Source organism: Ambystoma mexicanum, chromosome 5q (genome assembly GCF_040938575.1).
Source record: "Ambystoma mexicanum isolate Mex_15411 chromosome 5q, UKY_AmexF1_1, whole genome shotgun sequence".
Lineage (NCBI taxonomy): Eukaryota > Metazoa > Chordata > Amphibia > Caudata > Ambystomatidae > Ambystoma > Ambystoma mexicanum.
Genome location: NC_090933.1, coordinates 704,650,704 through 704,676,896, shown reverse-complemented (window position 1 = coordinate 704,676,896; position 26,193 = coordinate 704,650,704). Strand labels below are relative to the sequence as shown.

The following is a 26,193-nucleotide window of genomic DNA, read 5'->3' as shown; positions in this document are numbered from 1 at the left end:
GTGGTAAAAGAGCATAGTCTTCATTGCTCTTAGTTTCCTCTTCTTCTTCCCAGTACTGTCAATTGTGGAGAAATGAGGGGAGCTGGCTTACAAAAGGACACTTGCACGGTTATATCCAGCCCTACAAATAAGCAGCACACCAGCCACTTTTACTCCCTAAAAACAGGCACATATTCCCAACTAAGACAAATGGGGAGTAAAAATAGGCTGAGTTAAAAAGAACGGGAAACTGTGTACATATAGGAGCCTACCCCCTGCTACCACAATATGTTCAATTTAGTGGTACCGGCAGAGCAGTGTCACAGGATTTCTGGTTTCAAATATGTATGGATTAAAAATAGCAGTTTTAGAGTTTTATTCACTCACCTAAAAATACACTGAAAAAACATAAACATAATTTTAGTCCCATTCAAAATCTTACATGGAGCCCTGATTGCACCCATGATTTTACTGTCATGTAGCGCATGCCATTTTGACTTATGCTATGGGCCTATTTGCTTTAAGTGCATAATTTTGCTATGAGATTGCCCAAAAAGCACTCCCTACTACTCCCTACAGTTTGTCCTGGTTATAACAACGCAATTACCGCAAAAGGCATGTATATAGTAAGTGTTCCCTTTCATGCTATATTTCAGTGAACCAATATGGTACCTCTCTGGACGTCAACTGTGTGAACACACACTTGGGTAAGTTCAGGAATGTGCTCATTTTCAGTCAGCGAGTAATTGGTAGCTACAAGGCAATACAGTAAAAGTATTTTGGTGGCTCACCCAACAGCTCTCAACCTCATGTATACAACCACACATTTTCTACTGAAGTCTCTCAAGTAGGAGGTCTCTGCCGGTGTTCGCGCCGATCAGGCTGAATGGGAGGGTAGTAGGTGTTGGTAGGCGCAGCCCTTAGTGACGGCACCTACTGCCAGGTTCAAGCCAGCCACAACAGGTGGGTGAGGGAAGAAAGGACTACGCAATGCTATGGTCCTGCAGGGCTAGTTTGCTACACAATATGAGCAGGGGGGTTTCAGGCCACATGGTGGGTGGGATCAAGGGGCGGGTACAGGTAGCACTGGAAGTTTTAGGGGTGTTATACTGCCTTCTCAGCCTAGATAAAGGCACCTCACCTTCTTCCCGCACACAGATGGTGTCCCTTATGGGATTTCACTAATGGAAGGGGTCATTCAGCGGTTCCTGTAGGGAGATTGCTCCCCCCAAAAGGAGTGCTTGAGCAGCCGACCTTATGGTCTTTGCGCAGGTGACCGGTTGAGGAGGCTGCAAACTTCTTCACCGGCACAGCCAGGAGGACAGTGCAGCATAGAATCCTGACACTGTCGTCATTACACAGACCACCTGTAAGTTAACTCCTGCCTAATAAAGCATACAACATGCGTTTACCGTCCCACCCATCCCTTGTCAGTGCCAGTGCCCTTTGTACAGTTGGTTGAGGTCATGGGGTATTTAGGTGGGTAATGGTGGCGGAAGGGGTTCCGGGTGGGGTGCGGGTATGGCGCTATAATGGTGTTTATGCATGTTTCTTCCAGTACATGGAGGAGGGGGAAGTGTGGGTTGCCGCCGCTATGTATGCTCTAGTTGTAGAGTTGTTTTCGGATGCTGTCATTTTTTTTATCTTTCCTACAGTGCTGCGGCAGGGACTGGCGTTCAGCCCTCTGTACCGGTTCTCTTTATCCGATGGCACCATCGTCGCTGCCCAAACGAAGAGCAAGCTCATCCGTTCACAGACTACTAATGAACCGCAGCTTGTGATGTCATTACATATGCTTCAAAGGTAGCTCAAATAATTGTTTTACTGTTTACATACGCCTCTTTGGGAGAATGCAGGGTTTGAAATTTAGATTAATTGAGCAGGAGTTAAAACCAGCTCCTGGGTGTCGGGCATCACCCTGTAGGCACGAGCCACCACAGGGGAACCAGGAGCTACCAGAGATGCTCCTTTAACTTTTTGTCCATTTTGAATGAATCATTGTTTTTAAATGTGTATTAGATGTGTTCTAATGTGTCATTATTAACATTCTCCAAATATTCAAAGTTAATGTCACATTTACTTGTTTAAAAGGCACTATTTGGCCCTATGAGCCAAACGTTGCTCCTGGTAGCTCTTGGTTTCACGCTAACCAGGCTCTACTATGCTACAAGCAGGAGCTAAATAGCTCCCAGCTGCCCTCAATTGTGAACCCTGGAATTAGCTAATGACTAGTTAGTGTTGCTATAACGACACAGATTAAACTGTTTGCAAAGTGCTGTCAGCAGGGTTACGCTGGATGTGTGTTGTGACTCTAAACAGACCATACTGTGGCACCAGAGGCAAAAGCACCTTATGCATCTGGGGACTCCCACATTGGAAGGGTCCATTTGTGTAATCTAAATTGAATTTGAAAAAATGTGCAGTTGGTTGAAACTCCTCCACTACCCCTAGTCTGGATATTTTGCTTAGCGTTTAGAATCCTCTGCTCTTTTGCTTATTGCCACAACATTTTTCAGTTTTGCATTTAGCATTTGCTTTCCTAGCATCACCTTTGCTTAAATTCACACCCAAAATGGGCGGTGTGGTTATGTCACTGGTGATCACCTCCTTGTTGACCTCATGCACCTTGCTCTAGAATCACCATTGTGTGCAGGAGATACATGTTATTTAGAGTTATAGTATTTTAAAGCCTTTCAGTCAGTGTTGCATCATGAACTCCGAAAGGGATAAGTGCTGGAGATATTCATGCGGCAACCATCAATACAGGGTGTTCAGTCCCCACCATCCCCCAATCAAAAGCACCACACCAATATTCCTTTTAAGTTCAATGTAGCCCTGTCTATGATGCATATAGAACCACATTTGTCCCTCACCTCTGTGCCACAGATAAGACAAGATGCAGGCCAGTGTATAGAAAGAATATATATTTATTACAGCCACTTCCTGAATGGCCCAAATGCTTTTCTTAATAATTTCTTTTTTTTTTTCCCTTCACAAATTTAAAACACTAGTTGGTTCAGGGTAACACAGATCAGAAACTCTTTAGCACCACAACCTGTGCAGTCAAAAGCCTTTGCCCACGGTCCACTTTTAATAGCATGTAGCACCTTAAAACATGACAAGATCATAAGCTTGACACTCTACTTTATATAAAGTTTAATGTAAATAATATGCAACACTTTTCTATTGACAAAAACAATTTCACACACAGAGCGCTCTTTTTACTCTCTTTTAAAGACAAAACACGTTATTTATATATAAGCCCCTTCTTCCTTTACCAGAATGCAGTGAATAATCTCTACTACCAGGAGTCGCTTTCCTACTCTCAGAAGTGTGTGCTTTTCAATCAGAGACTTCATTAATTTTAGCAAAGCACTTTTCTGCCACAGGACATAACTCAGATATTCAGTTTACATTCAGGACCCCTCTGCATGAAGCTAGGGTCTGAGATATGGTGAACAGCTAGGATTTTCATCTTTATGCACCCCTCCCTTTAGAATTTTTTCGTGTTGGCAATGAACAATGGGAGCCCCCAAATACGTTAAGTTTTTTTTTATTCCAACTGGAAGCGATATTGTTGATATTGAATTTCAATAAAATCACAATGTGTTAGTTGGCTATACAGGAGTTAATTAAATTAATATTAGGTAAGGAAAGGCTAGGGGTCTACTTTGTCTGCCCACCCAACTAATAATGGTAAAAATATTGTATCAAGCAGATCCCACACAACTCGGTTTGGTTGGACACATTTATTTAAATAAAATATCTGTCTTTTTGCTTAGGAAAAAGGACATCAAGGGTCAGGTCATCCTTCAGGTACTGGACATAAGCCATCGGAATCCACCATCCGTCATGGATATTTGTCAGGCTCAATCCCTCTGTTTTGCCTCTCCTTTGTCATAGATAACAGCCACATTTCCCTCTCCTGGTTTCCTCCAACAATCTTATCAGCAGTACCAACCCAGGTAATTTCAGGCAGTCTCCCTCTCATTCAATTTCCAGGCAATTCCCCCGATTTCCCTTGTGCATCCCCATATGAATCTTTTACTACGCCCACAAAAGTGTCTTAATTATGCCATGCCAGCTCATTGGTCATTAGTGTTGATTGGGCAACTATTTTCCATTTCCTTATTCAAATGCTAGCCCCTCTCCTTTGATTGGTCCCTCCAAATTCGGGAGGCTCAAGTCCTCCCACTTGAAATTAATCTTAATCTTACGTCCCGTCCCCTTTCCTCCATACTGCATGGGCGTCCCTTCCAAGAGACGGGAGACTGAACCTTTTTCACCAGAAAAAAACCTTCCCCTCTAAAATTAGAGGCGCATGGGGGTGTGATCCTGGGAGCATGCGCTGCCCTGACTTCGCCCTTCCGGCGCCACACCTCTGTCCCCTTTTCCGCATCGACGGGAAAGGGCCGAATTCACCAGCACTCCTGGGTTTGGCGTCGGCCATGTAATTCCACGCGCAGATACTTCTTCTCGTCTTCTTTTTGTCTTATCATTCAGGCACTTGGTCCTCAGGGTCACACTCCTCCCCGGCCCATGTCGACTTCCACAGGGGTCAGCAGGTGTCCATCCTGCAACGGGCTCTTCCCAACTTCAGACCCCACGCCCTCTGCGTACGTTGCCTTGGCCCAGACCACGGGTGGCATGCTTATTCAGCGTGTGGCTCGCTGTCCTCGAAAGCGCTGAAGAACAGACTAGCCAGGTGGAGGGAGCTCTTCCAGAAATCGCCTCCAGAGGACCTCAAGAACTTCGTGAAACATCGAACCAAGCCCAAGGTAGGGCCGATCTTATCCATCGCACCCCGCAAGGGAGACTCCTTCCCGGTGTTAAGGAGAATTCTCTTAAAAGGCTAATTTCCCTTACCTATAGAGTTCCCCAGCAGCTTTGCTGGATTTGAAGGGTTTATTTTTTTATCCTGCTAAGAGTGAGACTCTTTTTTTTTTCCCACTCTTAGACATATTGCTGATGTGTGTTTTAGGCTATTTTTGTGCTTATGGTCTATGTGGTTTTTCTCACCCTCATAGGTATCATCTTTTTATATGTGTTACACAGCACCCTCAGTGCAGTAACACAGGGGTGGTGTCATAGTGACCCCCAAACATAGACTCCATACCCTGGGACTGACTACTGTCTCCCAGGGCATGCAAAGTTACCATTGACTTTGCTAGTCAATAATTATGAACAAAACCAGTACAACCCATCTTACTATGGAGGTACTGGGAAGGGTTAATAGTTTTTCCATGGTGTTCATTTTCGAGACAGTACTGTCTAGTCCCTCTCTCCAAGGTTTCTGGCTGGTGGCAGTGGTTACTACCATAAATATTCGACCGCAAATATTTTTCTATGGGATTTTCCCATTGTTCGAGGCTACCACTTTTACTGACAGCCTCTAACGTACCGCCGGGTTATTTTAATATTAGCTTTATTCCAGTGTTTTTAATTTTTTGCCAGATCTTTAATATTTATTTCTCGTGTCGCTCTCTGTAATCCAAACCGAGGTCGGGGCCCTTTGTTCGTCCTTTTGGCGGGCTTCTGGACAGAAGCCCTCTTTTAGGCGCCAGTGAGCCTGGGGTAGACAGGATGCGTGGGAAGGGGAACAGGCACCCTGGACAGGGTCGCCTTAGGCAACCCAAATCGCACTCTGCCGTGATAGGCTGGGGGGGGTTATCCCGCCAGGATAACCACCCCGCTGTGTGAGTGACAGCTAGGCTGTATGAATGGGGGTTTGTCTGCATAAAAGCAGGGATCTGAGGACTGGAGGACAAGACGTCACCACTGGACCTAAGAAATCCGAAGAGGAGAGAAGCCAGAGACATCTGCAATGACTGAGCCGCCAGTGAAGTCCTGCTGCATATCCTCGCCACTTTTCTCTAAGGACAAGAGAAGATCTTCGCCTGCAAGAGTCTTCTTCCCTTGAGCTGGTGGGGCCAACCAGTTTGCCAATCGCCTTCCAGGACCTGCCTTGGTCGAATCGCCAGTGCCAAGCACTAGGAGAACGGATAGCCAGGCACCCGTCCACCACGACCGCCATTTAAAGGAGCGTACCTTTTATTCCGTTTTGGCAGCACCGTGGCTGGCTTCATCCCGGGACAGTGCAGTAACTCGAACCTTCCTCCACGATGAGAGCCTCTCTTCCTCTGCTGGATCTCCTGAACTACAGGAGCAGGTAACTACCACCACCCCAGGAGCCTCATCCACTTTTAAGGTACATTGTTTTCCGCCAGGCCTCCCGTTTCGTTGGGTAGTGCTAAAGGTGTTTTAAATACTTTACTTACCTTCTGGGCTGGCCGCCCCTTTCCTCTAACATTGTCTTTTGATTTTCTGCACCCTCCTTTTTGAACCATTAAACAAAGAATTGACTGCAGCTACTAGAACAGTTTGATCCTGGGCACTTTGCCTTGTACCACTGACTCTGGCACAGGCCTATTGACTCTGGCTAAATCTGTTACAACTGCCTTCTCTTGATTGCATTTCACTAAGAAATGTGTTGGTGCACCTAAACTCTTATAACCTCCTTTCCTTCCCCTTTATATATTGTTGAAGTGCCATTTTGCTCGGTGTTCACCCAAGTATTGTTTATGGTAAAGTACTGCCTTGCCTAACTTGTTCACAATCCTATTGGGAAGTGTTGATAGTGTGTTTAGGAGTCTAACCCTGTATAACTTGTCCTTTCCCTCCCTCTGAAGAAATTGTTAGAGTGAGAAGTGTTTCTGCTTGGTTTACACTGTGCCATTTTGCTCAGTTTTCACTCTTGCTCAAACTTCTCTACAATTTAATTAGGGAGTTGTGTATACTTCTTGACTGTTTTAACTTGCTTTAATAATAGTGATTTGTGTGTAGAACTAAGAGTGTGTAAAATAAATCCATATATTCTTTTTGATACAAAGCTTTGGTCAGTGTTTCCTTGTTCCCTAGTGCTGTAGTCCTGTTGTGTAAACCCTGAATACTGCTCATCTCCCTCTTGAGATAGGTCTGACTGCTCAGCCACAGCTACCAACTAAATCTTTGTGGTAAAGACTGATACCAAAGGGGATTTATTGCATATACCTGTAGTCCTAATCTTCTGTAGTGCTCCCTAAGGGAACTGCATAGGATTCTGCCTAACACCCGGGGACTCTCCTGCACGGGAGGGACCGGTCAGGTCCTTTTATCAGCACGTGCACCACCGGCCTCCGGATCCTTGGATCCTCGTGGTGACCGTGTTGAGGGACCAGAAGGTTTTTTTTCCGGGTCTACACCCGAGGGGCTCCATCCCTTTTACCAGCATCATGGCCTAGGGACTAGGCCCTAGGACCGGCAATACGTCAGACAGGGCGCCTAAATGCAGCTCTACTGACCCCCGGGTCGACAGTGTCACACCTACTGGGCCTAGGCCGAAGGATCAGGGTGGGCCTTGTGATCCACACGCAAGAGTCTTGGAGGAGGCCGGGCCCAGCGGGCCGAGCAACACGTCGCAGGCACGTGGCAGGCAGCTTGACAAAATGGCCACCGAGCCAGACGGAGGCACCCGTCCAACACCATTCCAGGAATTCTGCGAAGAACGAGTGTCGACATGGGACTGGCCTCAACCAGGTAAGTGGCCTACAGCCTACCCCTCTTTTGCGCAGGGCAGCTTTCCTTTGTGTCCATATGGGCAGTGTATGCAGCGGCTCCAGCAGCTCCCCGCTACTCTGTCAGGACCCCCTTGCCACCTCCTCGGCCGGTGAAGAGGGTTTCTTTGAGAGGTTCCTCAGCCTCATGAAGTCACCTCGGATGGGGGTTATCCTCAAAGACGCCACCAGGGAAGTCCTCCCCGCAATGCTAGCAGCACCACAGACGCCTGCGCTCCAGGCCCTGGCGCAGCCGCCTCCTCTGGCTCCCCAGCTGACGCCTCAGGTGGTTCTGTACCCGCCTCCTCAGCCTCTGGCTGCGGTCCCTGTACCCCAGCCTCCGGCACCAACTACTCCTCCTCCTCCACAGGATCCCCCTGATCCACAGGATATGGATGAGGAGGAGGATCTGGGCACGCCATCCTCAGCCAGGGCCTTCCACGAACGTCTTGCTGGGCTGGCGGAGTATTTGGGGCCTACCCCAACCTGAGGTCGAGCTACCGGCAGAGGAGTCCTGGCGGAAGTCCTCATGCAACGCCCCTCTGCCAAATCGGGGATTCCACTGCAAACCAATGTAGTCTCCCTGGCCAAGAAGGGCTGGCTCAAACCCCACTCGGCCCAGGGGGATACACTCTTGCTCTCGGCCCATCCTCAGCCACACTCGCTGCCGCATCACTATACGCCAAGCCTCAGTCGTCCTCAGCCGCCTCCTCTGCGGCGCTGCTAGGCAAGGCGGAGAAGATCTTGGAGGCGTATGGCAAGAAGCTCTATTCCAACGCGTCCTTGAATCTTTGTCAGGCCAACGCCGATGCCATGCTGGCTGCCGCCAACCAAAGATTATGGCGGGAAATTGCGGACTTGCTCCTGTAACGCCCCACTCAGAGCCAATCATGCTTTAGGGCGGGGCTAGTCGAGGCCTAGCTGGTGGACAGGACATCATGGAATCAATTGTGGCCCATATTGACACCTCTGGCTGCGCCATCTGTATCGCCACGGACATGAGAAGGACAGCCTAGCTCTGGGCAACAAAATTCAACCCGGACGTCCAGGAACGCATATTAGATTTACCGTTCGGGGTAGGGGGCCTTTTCCACTCCTCCATGGACAAAGAGCTGGACAAAAAGAAAAACAGCTCACAAACGGCCAAGTCTTTATCCATCCTGACAAAGACCATGCCCAAATCGCACACCCAATCTCAGCAGCGCTCCGACAGGGGTCGTATGTAGCTTCCAGGAACGGAGATCTGCTCGCCATCTCAGAACTGGCATAGACAACAAAAAGAGGGAGTTTTTCCAGCCCCCCTCCTCTGCGACAGCCTCTGAGGGAAAGAAGGCATGACGCACCCCTTCAGGTACACGTGTCTCTGATGGGGGGCAGGCTTGCTCTCCATGCACATTTCTGGCACCAGAATTTTGCGGACCCCTCTCCGTAGTATCCACTGGGTACCGCCTCCCTATCCTGGCCTCTCCTCCCTCTTCCCCTCCACTCCCACAGGTTGGGACAGCAACTCTTTTGGCGGAGATCCGGTCGCTCGTAGAGTGCCACGCAGTGGAGGAAGTCCCAGCCTCCTAGCAAGGCTTTGGCTTTTACTCCAGGATTTTCGCCATTCAGAATAAGCACCAGGCGGGCCTGAGAGTTGTGCTGGACCTTTCCACCCTTAACCTCTCATTACCACTGCAAAAATTCAAGATGGTTACGCCAGCTTTTATAGCGGAGACATTGGACAAGGGAGACTGGATGTGCTCCCTGGATCTGAAGGACACGTACCTACGCGTCCCGATTTGGCAGCCCCATCATTCTTTCCTATGGTTCAGGATCATGGGCTACCATTTTCAATAAAAGGTCCTTCCTTTTTGCCTCAACTCGGCCCCAGGGTCTTTACCAGGCTCATGAATGAAGTGGCGGCCCTCCTCAGAGCCTCCACATCTACCCATACCTCGATGACTGGCTCGTCAGGGCTACATTTCCGGAAGCGGTTCGCCACTCTTCCCATGCCCTTATGAACACCGTGCATGATCTGGGCTTCTCGCATAATCTCAAGAAGTCGCAGCTGCTGCCTACGCAGACAGACATTCTTGGGCCTCATCTGGGACACGTGCTCCGAGAAGGTATTTCCATTGGAGGACAAAATCACGGCCATCAAGAGGGCCACTGCCCACGTCCTCAGCAGAGAAGTGACCTCAGCGTGGTTGTACCAACATCTCCTTGGCCTATTGGCAGCAGTCCTATTAGCCGTCCCGCACACGAGACTAAGGATGAGGGGGTTTCAGCTGCACTTCGTGGACTCATGGAGCCAGGAGCGGGGCTCTCAATCCGAGATGATCAACGTCCCTCCATCTCTCCACCCGGACCTAACATGGTGGTCCAGAAACTGCAACCTACGGAGGGGCAAGCCCTTGCGGTCGCCCACTCCGCAGGCCACCACAGATTCCTCGCTCGAGTGGTGGGGAGCCACCCTGGACGATCTCTGTCCACGGCACCTGGACTCGACAGGACTAGGAATACCCCATCAATTGTCTGGAGCTGAACGCCATCTGGCTAGCGCTCATTGCATTCGTACCACTTCTCAGGGGCAAGGTTGTCCTCATCCAGACGGACAACTCGACCAGCATGTACTATGTCAACAAGCAGGGAGGCACCAGATCCCCTCCTCTGTGCAGACTGGCAATTAGCATGTGGGAGTGGGCCCTGCAAAAGGACATCTACCTCACAGCAGTCCACCTCCCGGGGGAATCCAACCTGGAAGCGGACAGGCTCGGCAGGCTGGGAATGGAAAATTACGAGTGGCATCTAAACAACCTTGTTATTCAGGAGATCTTCAACATTTGGGGTCATCCCTAGGTGGATATCTTTGCCACCCGGCACAACAAGAAGTGCCCTCTGTTCGCCTCCTGGCAGGGACAGGGCCCCGGCTCCCTGGGCAACGCATTTAACCTCCAATGGAACCGCATGAAGGCCTATGCCTTTCCGTCCACGCCGCAGAATCACAGAGTAATTTGCTAAATCAAGGAGTCTCGCCAACTCAACATCATTCTAATAGCTCCATGGTGGCCGGCCAGGCCATGGTTTTTGGAGCTGCTCAGCCTCAGAGATGGCCCTGATTCACCTCCCGATAGGCCCAGCACATCTTCTGGCACAGCAGGGGGGCATCATCATCCACCCCGCGCCACAGAACTAGCCCTCACAGCGTGGTACCTGAGCAGGTAATGCTGCGGCACCTCAGCCTCTCACAGGCTAATCTGGAGATCATACAGAACGCTAGGAGCAAGGCTACAATGGACCAGATTCTGCCACTGGGCAGACTTCAAAGAAATCGATCCCCTGGCATGCAATTCGGACCACATGCTCTCCTTCTCGGCGCACCTTGCCCACTCTGGCATGCAGGTTGATACGTGCCGCACATACCTTGCAGCCATCAGAGCTTACAGGAACTCGGAGGAAGGTATCTTCTCCTCCGCCAATCACATTGTCCAATAACTAACCGGACTTGCAAGGCTCTACCCTCCCGTCAAGAGGCTGCACCCTGCGTGGGACCTTAACATAGCCTTGGGCGCCCTGGCGCACAAACCATTCGAGCCAGTGGCGTCCGCGGTCATCAGGCTGGTCACCATCAAGAAGGCCTTACTAGTCGGCCTCACATCGGCTCATAGTCACCGAAATCCAGGTGCTGGTCACCTCGGAACCATATACTACCTTTCACAAGGACAAAGTAGTCCTGCGGACACACCAGGCATTTCTGCCCAAGGTGGCGTCTGCTTTCCACTTGAACGAGGAAATAGTCCTTCCTATTTTTTTTCCCGATCCCAAGGACGAAGCACAGAGAGTGCTGCACTGCCTGGATGTCAGGCGTGCCCTGAAATGTTACTGGACAGGGCCAAGGGCTTCCGCGAATCGGACGCCCTGTGTTTTCAGAGGCTCAAGACCTGGCTATCAGGCCTCCAAGGCTTCCATTTCTCGCTGGATGGTCTCTGCCATCAAAGAAGTGTAGGAGGGCCAGCACAAGCCGTTCCCGGCCAACATGCATGCCCACGCAGTCAGGGCCAAGGCAACGGCCATCGCATTCCAGCGCCATGTCCCTTGGCAAGTCATAAGCAGGGCGGCCACTTGGGCCACTCCCTCGGCTTTCTACAAGCATTACTGTTTGGATGCCGGCTCTAGATCTGATGCAGCTTTCGGGAGGCGGTTCTCAGGAACTTATTTGCTTAAGGAGGGTCTCCTCTCCACCCTGGGGCTACATTCAGTTGTAATCGCCCATGCAGTATGGAGGAAAGGGGACGGGACGTCAGAATAATTATACGTTACTCACCGTAGTGACTAACGTACTCTTGGTCCCCTTTCCTCCATATATGTCCCACCAACCTGCCCCCTAATAATACTTGTGTCATTAGGAAATATGAAATCTATTGTCAACGGATCAATGGGGACTGAGGTGTGGCGCCGGAGGGCGCAGTCAGGGCAGCGCATGCTTCCTGGGCCGCACCCCCATGCGCCTCTAAATTTAAAGGGGAAGGTTTTTTCTGGTGAAAAAGGTTCTGTCTCCAGTCCCTTGGAAGGGACGCCCATGCAGTATGGAGGAAAGGGGACTAAAGACTTAGTCACTACGGTGAGTAACTTATCATTTCTACACATTTCAGTTTTTACACTTAAGTCAAAACATAGCAACTATTTCTAGTTTATAGTTAAACATAATATTTACATGACTAAAATGGTCTGCCCATGCCGGATCTAATGAAACCTGTCTCGTCTCTGCACGATGGGGCAGGTTCGAATGCCATTTTTTCAGGAATTATTCCAAAATTATGTCATTAACAAATAACTAATTTAATAAGCTATCATCTCCCTGAATCTCTGCTTCGTGACATTTTCTGGGAAGCTAGCATCACATTTCAGCTTATAACTTTAGTTCTCAAGGTCACATTCTTATAAGAGTTAGATTAACAGATATGCCTCTTTATATGCTTTACAGTGATATATGAATGATTTCTGTGCACTTTATGGTTCCTGAGGAAATGAACAAAATATGATTGTCCATCTAAACGTACATCAATCTCTAGGGATATATATATATATATATATATATATATATATATATATATATATATATATAGATTTCAATTGCACATATGTTTTGTTTCCCCACTTAACATGCAATCTGGACATCTGCTTTCTTTGTTGGTTTTGCCTGCAATGAATTCATTAATATTGTTTCTTCCAGGGCTAATGGACCATCTGTTGCTTAGCTTTGAGAGCATGACCCATCCCACCATAAATTCCTTCTTGGTCACTGCTGTGGCTTCAAAAATATGATTTAGATAGAAGATAGGGGGAAGGTCACTGGGTGTTCTGAAAAGAAACTGAAGCCAATTCTCCTGAACAGAAACTGGTTATTTTAAATGTTACAATTTCTTTTACACATGAGACCTTTTAATACATGACCTCAAATCATATACATATTTCTCCTGTCCCATGCCATCAATGTTCATCTTAAATTATACTTATAAAGTGGCACAGGCACTGGAGTTCCACTGGTAACAGTTCCTTTCAATCCCAGATGCAAATGCCTTTATTTTTCCATGCTTCCTACTTTTTGTGAAAAGTGCCTTTTCATGATTTTCATACTGTAGTGAAAGCTAGGCTTCTGATTTTAGTTTTTTCATTCACACATATTTCACACTTAATTTTAGTCTTCCTTCTCGCAGTTTCTTTCAAAACAGTTGTCACAAGCCACCCATTTTCTTAACATATGCCTTTAAATTTACTTCTGCAGTGTCGTTTCATTTTCCATGCTGCTGGTTTCAAGCTGCAGAATACACACTTTTTCCATAGGGTTTCTGTTTTATCAAAGGAAACAACATTTTTCTGTTTTGCAGTTTGAAAATGAATTGCTGGCCTTTCAGTCTCTCAGTCAAAATTGTGCTTTCACATTTTGTATTTTTAGTTAACAGCATTTGGTAACAAGCTCTGGTAACAGCATTTTGATGTGGCAGTTGGGAATTAAATGTTGCCCTTTCAGTTTGGCAGCATCACTGTGTGTTTTAAATGCTCTACATTTTGGGCCCAACATAGTAAAATACAGTTTTCTTTTTGTCTGGGGGCTGCCTTTGAACCCACATAAGAGGTGAGTAAAAATGATTCAGGTGATGTGATAAAAGGAATTTAGCATCAACAGTTGTAAAGTCATGCCAAGGCTCTTGTGTACCCAAGCCACATGCACTTCCTCGTAACTAGGCTGCGTGCACTCAGTCAGAACCTACACCACGTGCGCTCCCTCACAACTGAGGCCGCAGGTGCTCCCTCTCAATTTAGGCCGCGTTTGCTCCCTTTATCTTGTCTGCATTCCTCCCCTTCTAGGTTCTGCACTGTACCTTTTGTATTGTCTGCATTCCTCCCCTTCTAGGTTTATTTGGTACTGTGCCTGGTGGACTGGTTTTCTGCATTGTACCTTGATGCTGCCATTGTTGCACTCTACTGTATTGTCATTGTGGTGTTCTCTACGGTTTTGGCATTACTTTGCATTGCCTGCACTCCTTACTTCTCGGTTCCTTGTATGTTTTTTGTGATAGTTGATGGGCATCGCCTGCACCTTTTACTCCCAGGTTCATTTTGTGCAGTGTGCTTTGTTGATGGTTCTGTAATGCATCTGATTCGTAGGCCCTGTGTTCTTGTTTCTTGTTCTGTGCTTTGCTCCCCCCTCTTGTTCCTCCCATCCCTTGTCTGCCCCTTAACGCGCGTCCCCCCTGCTTGGGCTCACCCCTCTTTTTTCACCCTGCACCCTCTATGGTGCTTCTCACCTATCTTCTCTAACTGCTACTCTATCGACTATCCTATTCCTCTCACTAAGTCTGGCAGGAAGAAGCTCAAAAGTGACATCCTGGTCTCCAACCCAGGCCTCCCTACCGCTGAAACTTACACCAGTGCTTCCTCCAGACAGACCGACATCCTCTTTGTCGTTCCCTCTCCAGGCCTATGGAGCCCCATTTGGTCTCTGTTCTCTCTCCTTTTTCCTCTTCTCCCGTTAAGGGTGGCACCGGGTGTTGGCCCCCCCTGGCTCCCTTCCTTTCCCCCAAGACCATCATTAATGTCTACTTAACTGGCACCGTTGGTCCAGGGCCCTCTACAACACCCTTTGCTGCTTCTTTGGCCACCCTGCTGCCTCCTTCAGCGGCCACCTCTTTGGCACTCTCTTCTTCATCTCGGACTACCCTGCCTTCTCTTCCTTCCTCCTCTGCCCATCCTCTGGCACCTCCAACACATCCACAAGGCGTACCTCTGGCCTGTACCCCTCCACAGAAGTCATTCAAAGGTGGCAACCTGTTCCACATCGCTACTCTCCACTCTCGATCTACTTTCAAACACTCCTCTGACATCTGCCGTCTCCTGGAAGAGCTTGATTTGGATGTACTCTGGCTCACTGAGACTTGGTTCATGGCCAACTCCGTCACTAGTTTTTACATTCTCCTTCCTGATGGCTACAAGATTTGCTCTGAACCCAGAACCAACCGTCCCGGTGGGGGTGTAGCCTTAACCTTTCCAGAGTGGATCCCTTTTTCTGTCATTCCAACGCAGCACTGCTCCTTCTTTGAATTCCTGGTCTGCAGGCTCTCTCTGGCCTCTCACTCTGGCCACTATCTACAGGCTGCCTGACCAGGTTGCCCTTTTCCTCCCTTCTGGTCTTTACCTCTCATATTCTCCTCCGACGAGACCTGAACATCCACCTGGATGCTACTAGCCCCTTTTCAGGGCTCTTTCGCACCCTCTTCGACTCTCTCTCTCTATTCATCCCTCTGGGCCGACTCACTCTGCAGGGCACACTCTGGATGTTCTGATCTCTTCGGGCCTCCCCTTCTCAAACCCTCTCACTACTCCTCTTTCTTGGAGTGACCACTTTTTCTTTTCCTCCCACCTCTCTCTCTACCCCTCAGGTCAAGCCGACCCCAGCACTGCCACCTATCTTCTGTCATACGGCCCATGAAGCTCGTGTCCGTTGAGGCTTTCGCCTGAACTTTCTCTCCCCCTCCTACACCTTGGGCTGACTCACACTCTGACACAGCCCTCTCTAACCTTTAACTCTCTATCTCTAACACTCTTGACATCCTTGCCCCTGTCATGAGGATCCATTTGAAGCCCACATCCACGTGCTACTCTTGGCACGTTTCTGACATCGCCACCCTTAAAAGCAAGTGTATGGTGGCTGAGAGGAGGTGGAGGGCATCATGCGCACCCTTTGACAAACTGGCCTGCCGTTTGCTCCAAAGGCAGTACAAACTCTATGTCCTCTCTAAGAAGAGAGCCTTCATCCAAGCCCGCGTCTCTGCGGCATCTAACAACTCGGCCTAACTTTTCAAAATCTGCAAGGAGCTGGCCAGTACTGCTGCAGTCTGTACCTCTCCTATTCCCTCCCAGGCCCTCTTCATGGCTCTGACTTCTCATTTAACTACTAATCCACTCCCTCTTCCTCTACATCCTCTTCCTCCTCCTCTACCACCCCTGGCCCGTCTTCAGCCACTTCTCCTCCTCCTCCTTTCGCCACCTTTGCCCTGTTCACCCCTGACAATGTTTCTACTCATCCAAACCATCAAGGACCACATTGATACCCTTGCTCCAGCCTTGGCTGATTTCTGCAATCACTCTTTTGCCACGTGAACCTTCCCCTCCCCCTTAAGCACTCCCTTGTGCACCCCCTTCTTAAGAAACCCTCTGCTGATCCTTCCTCTCTGGCTAACTATTGCCCGATCTCCATCACTCCTTTCCTGGGCAAACTCTTGGCAAAGCTGGTCATCTCCCAGTTTAATCTGCATTCCGGATCTGTTGGTTGTCTCCACAACCACCAGTCTGGCTTCAGAGCTGCCAGAAACACAGAAGCTGCTCTCCTGAACACACGTGAAGACCTGCTCTCCAATCTGGATTCTAATCTTCCTTCTGTCCTCATTCTCCTCAATCTATCCTCTGCTTTTGATACTGTCAACCATGCCATCCTGCTCAATCACCTCTGTGGCAACCTGGGTACCACTGGTCAGGCACTTGCTTGGTTGACCTCCTTTCTCACTAACTGACCCTCCCAGGTGCAACTGGGGTTTTTCCTCTCTTCTATCTATCTACTTGTGGTGTTCCCCAGGGGTCTAACCTTTCTCCCTGGCTCTTTAACCACTAACTGACTCCTCTTGCCCACTGCATCGCTACATTGTGCTTTATCTTTTAGTTTTTTATAATACGGATGATGCCCAGCTCTCCCTCAGGCTCTCCTCATCCTCAGCCACCTCTGCTCCTTCTCTCATACCAGACTGTCTGCCCTCAATTCAGGAATGGTGTGCCACCAATGATCTCTGCCTTAATGCCAGTAAGACAGAGAACCTCCTCATCGGGATATCTGCTCCCTCCTTTCCCCTCTCTCTGGCCCTCCTCCTGCTTGTTCCTGTGAGGCTATGAACCTTGGTGTCATCTTCAAATCCACCCTCTCCTCTCCTTCTCTCCTTACATCTCTGACGTTTTTTTTTAAGAAGTCACACTTTCAGCTACACCTCCTCAGACATTCTGCCTTTTCTCCCTTTCCCCGGTAGCTCACGGTCTCCAGAGCCCTGGTCCTCTCTAGACTGGACTATTGCAACAGCCTCTTTCTAAATCTGCCTGTCTCTACTCTCCGACCCTTACAACTTATCCAGAACAGGACTGCAAGACTTGTCCTTGGCCTGAAGCCCAGGGATCAGATCTCTCCAGCTCTGACATTTCTTCACTTGGTCCCCATGGCTGCATGGGTCAAGTTCAAGACCCTTTGCATTGTCCAAAAGGCTTTCTGGGGCTTGGGACTGCACTACCTCCAACTTTCTCTGCCTAAACATCTTCCTTCTTGAGCTCTCCGCTCATCCACCTCCAACTCTGCGGGTCAGATGCTTCTCCAAGCAGAGAGTGGGGGTAGCTCTTTCCTCGGCTGGGGCCTACCTCTGGAACAGCCTCCCTGCCTCTCTCAAACTTCAGCAGAACCACCTGCGGTTCAGCAAGCGATTCAAGAACTTCCTTTTTGCTTCCGCTTTCTCTCTTCCTTTCCCCTGCTGACGTCCCTGACTGCTCCATGCACTGGTCACCTGGCCACCCACTGAAATCGGGCCCAGGCTCCTGCATATCCAGTTGCCTTCGCACTTCCTTTGGGCCCCCCAACTCCCAGCACTTACGGGTCTGTATCTGCAACCCTACAATCCCTCCTCACTGCACTTATGAGCCACCCTCTGGCAGCACTTATTGAGTTACCTGCACTTCCCCCTGCCCCCACCTAGCCCTTCTCCCCTCCATCTTCCCTCATTTGCGTGATCTGAATGACACAAGGCCTAGTAAAATCATTATTTTGTCCTCCTTCTGTTCCCCCCTCCTTGTCTTGTCACGCCTAGAAACACTTGCGTACAAGCGTTATAAATGACATATATCATATCATATCAATGCTGGATGGAGGCAGGGACTTCTAGGATGGGTAACTAGTAAAGTCGTCTGTTGAACCACTGGGGGCCTTTGGAATGAGTATTTAGGCTGTGGTTGTAGGGGTCCTGGAAGGTGAACATCTGTAATTTAACACTGGAAATGGCACATGTTGTATATGGTTACTGGCTTTTTTTATACACACCCAGTGACTGTTCCTTCCCTCTTGTGGATCTGAACAATGACTGGATTCTGTAACTGCTATCCTTTCACAACTTAACGGGTGGATGTTTTTGTATTGATATATGGCATTTGTAACGCACCTATACACAAGTGTTTCAAGGCGCGACGAGGCAAGGGAGGTTGAAACAGAGGGAAGACGGAGAGCGATCCTACTAGGCCAGGTGACATTCAGATCGCGCAAGTGCACGGGAGGGGGAAGTGGGAAGGTGTGGGAGAGGGGGAACAGTGCATTACATGGGATAAATAAATAGCGGTAAGTAAAAGTACGGCGAGGAGGTGGCAAGTACAAGGGTAAGTGCAGACATCAGGTGTCAAGTGCTATTTGTGGGGCTTGTAGGGATACAGACACAGTCCCCAAGTGCGGGGGTTGCCAGGAAGGCAGTGCAGGTCTGCTACTGGCAAGAGGGTGGGCCTGGGCCATAGATCAGCAGGTGGCCAGGTAACCAGTGCAGTGTCTGATTCAGCCAGGAAGAGTCAGCAGGGGAGAGGAGGAGGAGAAAAAGCAGAAGCAAAGAGAAAGGTTTTGAGGTGTCTCCGGAACCGGAGATCATTCTCCTTGAGTTCCAGGGAGGCTGTTCCAGAGGGAGGCCCCAGCAGAGGAAAGTGATCTACCACCAACTCGTTGCTTGGAGAAGCGACAGACCCTGAGGGAGTTGGAGGCGGCTGAGTATAGGGCTAGAGAAGGAAGATATTTAGGAAGAGAGAGTTGAAGGTATTGAGACTCCAAGCCCCAGAAGACCTTGTGGACAATGCAGAGGGTTTTGAACTGTATCCTCGCAGCCACTGGGAGCCAGTGCAGAGATTTCAGTCCTGTAGAGATACGATCCCTGGGCTTGAGACCAAGGACAAGTCTCGCAGTCCTGCTTTGGATAAGTTGCGGAGAGTAAAGGCAGGTAGATTTAGAAAGAGACTGTTCAGTAGTTCAGCCTGGAGTGAACCAGAGCTCTGGTGATGGCGAGCTTCTGGGGGGAAGGAGAGGAAAGGTAGCATACCTCTGAGGAGGTGCAGCTGGTAGTGTGACTTCTTAGAGATGTCAGAGATATGAGGAGAGGAGTGTGGAGTCAAAGATGACCCCGAGGTTTTTAGCCTCACAGGTTGGAGCAGGGGGACGGCCAAGAGAGGCCGTCAGAGAGTGAAAGGAAAGGAGGGAGCGGGTGTGCCGATGAGGAGAATCTCAGTCTTGCTGGCATTAAGGCAGAGATCATTGGCGGCACACCACTCCTGGATGGCGGACAGACAGTCAGAGATGAGAGAGGGCGAAATAGACAGTACCAATTGCCAATTGCATGTCGACTGATGTGTGACAATACTTGCAAGTATATACTTGCTTTAATGTTTTATAATTTGTGGTTTTACCACCAGGTTGTACCCGGTACCAAGGGAGAGTTGCCTTGATTGTGTTGCCATACCTCACATCTGCAGATGGAATTGGAGTAAAGTAATTATTGATTTACCACATGGAAGGTCCACGTGGAAGCATTTGTTTTGCTGTATGGTCGCACTTAAAGTAAATTATGCAACATCCCTGCAGGATGTAGCTAGCAGCCTGAGTGCACTCCATTATCACTCTTGCTTTAAGCCAAATCTTTAACATGGCATCCCCTACATTTGAAGAGCCAAGTGGCAGAATATTGTCCATTTAGCTTTGAATGGGGATGGGAGGGCTGTTCGTCATCTCTTAGTGCTGCTAGGGAACTTCAGGTGTATGGCTACACATTATCTAGGAAGCTCATGTTTCATTGCCAAGTCTTACACGGCAAGTGGAGTCCGAATTTCACAAAGCTGAGCACTGCAACCTGAGAGTGTACTTTACCAGGTTCCCTCTGAAGTTGCTGTCTGCATTAGTAAGTGTTATCCGTTTATCACAACGTGCCTTTTGGAAGCCCAGATTGTTTGTAAGTGCATAATTCACTTAATTATTATGATGATATTCTCACATAGAAGAACCTCTATCTGTCTAACATACAATATGATGCTGGCAAGATCCTAGAGAATTGTGAATGCGCTAGTAAGACCTTAATAGAAAAGCCTGATAAGGTTAAGCGTGCTCTCATGCGCGCCGATTTGATAAAAACTAGAGCCTCATTTAGTAATTTGAAGAACACTAAACATTTCACTTTATGTTAATAATCCAGTAAGTACGTTCTTCCTTATATTAGAAGATTCCCTAACTCCGCCTGGCATGCAGAGCTATTGCGTTTTTGCTTAAACTTGATTAAAACAAACGTAACGCAACAAATCTGGCAAAAACTAGAATGCTCTGCTGGTGAATGTAACTTGTGTGGTGAAGGGTTCCTCCAGGACATGAAACATCTGTTGATATCATGTACATCCGCTCTGGCACTTTTGTTCATAATATAGACTGAATTTGCACTCAGGATTTTTGACATAGGGTTTCAGCCGGAAAGGAGATCCCGCTCTCCATCGCATTGCTAAATTATATAAATGAATTGAATTTCATAAACTTTTCTTTGTAACTGAAAAATGTTGTAAGGAATGTTAGCATGGAATTTTCTTCTTTCATGTATTCTTTTTATCTTATGCATTTCTTGCTTTTAGATATTTTTTTTGTATACTAAAGATTTGTTAAATTCTATGACGGAAAATGTGCAAAAAGTCCTTTTATGTGACAAACTGAACAATAAAAAATAGAAAATGTGGTAAATTCCATTTAAAGTTTGACTAATCCTTCAGTGGTGAAGCAACATGTTTTATCTGAAGGGTGGGCTGCAGTTGGCTAGTGCAAGAAAGGCTTTCTTTTTTGGTGAAACGAGTTGCATCCGCCAGCACATGCCGTGATAATGAGAATGTGTGTTTAAGTTCTTTCTTCGTGCAAGTGACACTACTCTCAACTATTAAACATAAATCACTGTTTAACCAGAGCATTGACATGAAATAGCATGTTGCTTGTTTAACCACTTACGTGCTTAGAATGTCATCGTCCATGTGCCCCACATCCCATATGAAATGCTTAGGATGTGTCCTTGCAGCCTCTGTTAATTAGGAAATTGTTGTCACTGTCAAGCAGTTGAATACCTAACAAGTATTTTGCGGATAAATGCAGTAACCTGCAAAAGGATTTTGCCAGTTTGGGTCTGAGTAATGAATAAGCGTGAATACTTAGAATAATTTCCTCTGAACAGTTTGCTGCTTAAAAACTCTGGGGCATCACCACTGTCTGGAATACTTGGCCCAATAAATGACATGCAAGGTGACATATTCTCTTTTATAGACTTCCTTAAAGTTCTGACACGTGACTGTTACCCACTTGTTCATTACCATTCTGATTCACTTTTTTCAGGGTTCCTGTCTCTTCCAGTTTGGCCTTCTCAGAGTGCAATAAAGCAGCCTTTGGAGACACATCTCTCTATATTGCCTTCAAAATAAGCCAAGCAACATTTGCCTAACATTTATTGCTTTGTAGTCACAGAATATGAACTGGATGGAACAGGAGACATTTTAAGTATCTGCTGTGTGGTTAAAAATGTGATTTTTCCAATGCTAATATTTGACATGCCTGTTACTGGTTGAAATTCTTTCTTTGGCTTTTTTGCAGAGAGCAGAACTTGTGTGGAATGAGTCCGGAAATGACTGGGCAAGCAATGGGGAAGTCACTGAGCCTAATGCGATCCAGCAGCCCTGCCCATCAGACCATGTGTAGTGGGAACATTGGTCAAGATATGGCCATAAGTAGCAATATGAATTATGGTGTAGGTGTCCCGAAGGAGCAAATGGGTATGCCAGCAAACAGGTATGCTGGTTCAGGGGGGATGAACCATGTGTCAAACATGCAACCAACCACTCCTCAGGGTACTAGCTATGCACACAAAATGAATAGTCCATCACAGAGCAGCCCTGTTATGAACCCAGTGCAGCCAAACTCTATGCTTTCTCCGCGGCATCGTGTGAGTCCAGGAGTGGGTCCTGGAGTTGCTGGAAGCCCTCGAATCCCACAGAGTCAGTATTCCCCTGCAGGAGGTTTGCATTCACCAGTAAGCGTTTGCAGCAGCACAGGAAACAGCCATAGTTTTGCCAACAGTTCCCTAAACGCACTTCAGGCCCTCAGTGAGGGTCATGGAGTCACGCTAGGTCCTTCGTTGGCATCTCCAGACCTAAAAATGAACAATTTACAAAATTCCCCTGGTAACATGAACCCTCCCCAGTTAAGCAAATCAGGAAGCATAGACTCTAAGGAGTGCTTTGGACTTTATGGGGATCAAGCAGAAGGTACACCTGGACACGTGGAAGGCAGCTGCCATTCCGAACAGAAAGATGGCAGTGATGGCAATATGGCACATGCTGGTGGTGTTGAAAGGACTGATGGACAGAACAGGTTGATGGATAATAAAGGACAGACTAAACTCTTGCAACTGCTTACCACCAAAAGTGATCAGATAGAGCCTTCGTTGTTATCTGGCAACATGGGTGATATCAACAAGGACTCTGCTGGAGGCTTAGCCATGAATGCCATGTCTGGTTCAACACATGGCACCTCGCTCAAAGAGAAGCATAAAATTTTGCACAAACTCCTGCAGGACAACAGCTCTCCTGTTGACTTGGCTAAAATTACAGCAGAGGCCACTGGCAAAGAAGTGAATCAGGAACCCAATAGCACTGCTCCTGGTACTGATGTGACGATAAAGCAGGAACCAGTGAGCCCGAAGAAGAAAGAAAATGCACTACTTCGCTACCTACTAGACAAGGATGATACGAAAGATGTTCCTTTAACAGACATTACACCAAAACTGGAGCGGTTGGACAGTAAGACAGACCCACCAAGTAGTACAAAATTAACATCTATAAAGGCTGAAAAGGAGGACCTAGGCTTTGAGTCAGCTGAGCAGGTAATACAACTTTAAGGGCTTTTGATATGCCTTCTTGTATGTATGAGTCTTAGCAGTCATGGTAAAAACTCTAAATTCAGCAGGCAAAAAAGATAACCTGATTATTATGACATAAGGGATATCAAATGTTTTTATTTCATTGCCATCAAACATGAATTGCGCCTGTTTACGTTAACTCGCATCCATTCACAGCTCATAGGAAATAGAGGACAGCTTGTGATGAGTCTGGTAAATGTGTTTCAGCATTTTAAAATGGCATGATATCATGGAATGCTAAGGGCATCATTGCGGATTTAGTAGATTTTGTCTGGGAATTGCTACTGGCAGTAAATCCTCTTACTGCCAGTGGTATTCTTAGTAACACCACCACATTATAGCTTGATTGCCATTGGGGCAGTATCAGATAGTGACTTAATGATGCACTGCTGGTGATATTTTATTAAATCGGTGTGCATGGTTAGAAAATGATGCTCCCTGAACTCCAATCCTCATATTGGGGATGGCAATGCAGTATGTCCAGAAGCGGCACATACAGCTACTATGGGTACAGTGGACGTCACTTTAGGGATAATATTACTGGCACGCCCCGTTGACGTCCCTTTTTCAGTTTCGAAAACAACTGTAATACTCCACAGCTTACACTAGATGTCGGCCTATGCATAGCATGTGAATCTGAGCAGATACATGCACCAGAAATACGATTATGGTGAGTAATGTATCCTATTTATATATTTCTGAGGCTTGTGGTATCTGCTTAGATCATATGCTGTGCATAGGCCGACATCTAGTGGAAGCTGCAGTGTATTAGTTGTTTTCGAAAATCGAAAAGGGACGTCGACGGGCGTTCCAGTAATACTATCCCGAGTGTGACGTCCACTGTACCCATGGTCCTTCACACGTCAAGGCCCCTCAGTTTTTTTTCCGCCATCATAGACGGACGCTCATAGTGGAGTTCCTCTTTCGGCTTATCGCCATTTATTATTATCAAAATAACTATAGTTCTTCTTACTATCCTTTATATTCACCGACTATCGATACAACCCGATGCCGGTGAAGAACAAGAAACAACTGTCGACGGAACCATTCCGGCATTGGAAGGCCGCTACGGGCTTCGGCTCTCACAGTAGAGAGAGAGAGGGGAGGTAATTTTAGAATGTATATACCCCTTTTCGTACACTACATTCGCCTAGTTGCCGTTTCATTCTGTTATGGAAAGGACCCACCTTTAAATTGTGGCCCAAGTGCTACAAGAAGTTCATGTGGCGCGATAAACACCTTGTGTGTAACCTCTGTCTCCCGCGAGACCACGTCGAGGGTTCTTGTCGAGCATGTAGGCTCTTCAAACCCAAGACTTTAAAGGACTGATTAACCAAACGCTGGGCCCACCACGCCGGGCAGTTCGAGGCCATGGAAGTGGAGGGTGCCTTCAGCGACGGCAGCAATGCCACGGTATCCGAAGGCGACGGGGTTACTCCGGTTTCCCAAGCGCAGGCCCCCAACCCCAACAGACAGGCCGGCGGCCCTTTTACAGGGACAACACCCGGCGGTGTAAGCACTCCCACTACCCCCCACACCGAACACACAACCCACCGCCGAGACAAAGAATCAACAGACCTCTCCCTAGACGTCGAGCAAACGGCAACGCATGACGTCTAGGGAGAGGTCCGTTGATTCTTTGTCCTCTGGGCACTCCAGATCGCCACATGACAAATCCCGACTGTCGAAAGGCAGATCAGACGTTGTGGATAAAGAGATTCCCGAAGATCGTGAATGAGATGACGAAACTTCGGAACGGCCCGTAGCCGAGATTCGACGTCCTACATCAAAATCAGTAAAAACACCCATGCAGGCGGGACTAGCCCATCTAATAGAAAAGCATGTCCAGGCAGGCCTTACAAAGTCAAAAGAGTCTAAGAAGAGTTCTTCTAAGACCCCTCATGGAGATAAATCACAGAAGGCCCCTCACAAGAGTAAGGAAAATCAGGATTCCATTTATTCAACCTTAAAGAAAAGGCTACGCCTTCTACTGTGCTCCCACCCACTCCCGAAGATTTAGGTCTCCCACCTCAACCTAGGATTTATCCTAGATCTGCATCTGAAGATATAGATAGTCATGAGTAGAATGTCTTTTATGGCAAATTTTTATGAACAAGACCCCAACTACTTTGCATACTTTCACTCCACCCCTCCCACAACACCGGCCTCTGGGTCTCTAAACCTTGTTCAATCCCCTGCTAAACGGTCTCGCTCCAGTGACAGTGCAAGATCCCACTATCATTGAGCTAAATAACCCGGACACTGATCATGAGGATCTATATAGTCAGGAGGCCGCAAATCCTTATTTTGCAGATGGGGACGATGAGGGTGATCCAGATGCGGTCATGTACAACATCTACTCCCCAGTGGATAATGACCCCCCTGTTGTAGATTCTCCAGTAGATAATCAGCCTCTTTTAAACAAAGTACTCATTAAAGCGGCCGAACACTTCCAAATATCGACCCAAGAAGGTCCACAGGAAAAGTATTGCGTTGGCGTGTTCTTGGTAGATAAAAAGGCTGTGTCTCAGTTTATTCCCCTACTAAAATCTGTCAAGCAAAAAGGTACAGCCCTCGCTAGAAACACTAAATCAGACTCGAGCGGTTAACCCCCGCATAGAAAAACTTTTCAGGCCTGCCCCATCTGACCCACTGTACATCAGAGGTCGACTAAAACCTGACTCGCTCGTCGTTAACTACGACAAGGAAAAGGGCAGGTACTCCCATAGCCTCCTCTGAGGCTTCTCCAGACAAGGAAAGTAGGAGGCTATACACAATGGGCAGGAAGGTTGCCTCTTCCGCTGCTTTCCAGACCAGAATAGCTAATAACTCTACTCTATTAGCCAGTTTCAACTGCCGTAAATGGGACGAGGTATCTGCATTACTGTCCTCAGCCCCGGAACCCCTCAAGTCTCAGTTGGCACTGGTGGCTTCAGAAGGAAGGGCAGTTTCCAGCTGCTTGCTAAAAAGCAATCTTGACACCTCAGACAACGCTGGTTGAATCATAGGGAACCATTATTAAGCGCCACGCGTGGTTACGCCAATCCGGTTTTAAACCAGATGCGCAGGCTACTCTCATTAACATGCCTGTCGTG

General features: G+C 47.9%; 1 protein-coding gene across 17 annotated transcripts in view; it reads left to right on the top strand.

Moving 5' to 3' along the window:
- Positions 1 to 26,193, top strand: part of NCOA2 (nuclear receptor coactivator 2) — a 2,606,235-nt gene that overhangs the window by 1,988,431 nt on the left and 591,611 nt on the right. For all 17 annotated transcript variants that reach the window (XM_069621172.1, XM_069621171.1, XM_069621170.1 and 14 more), the window contains 2 exons: positions 1,635 to 1,782; positions 21,775 to 23,062. In XM_069621172.1, coding sequence (XP_069477273.1) covers positions 1,635 to 1,782; positions 21,775 to 23,062 — 1,436 coding nt within the window. The remainder of the gene's footprint in view (positions 1 to 1,634; positions 1,783 to 21,774; positions 23,063 to 26,193) is intronic.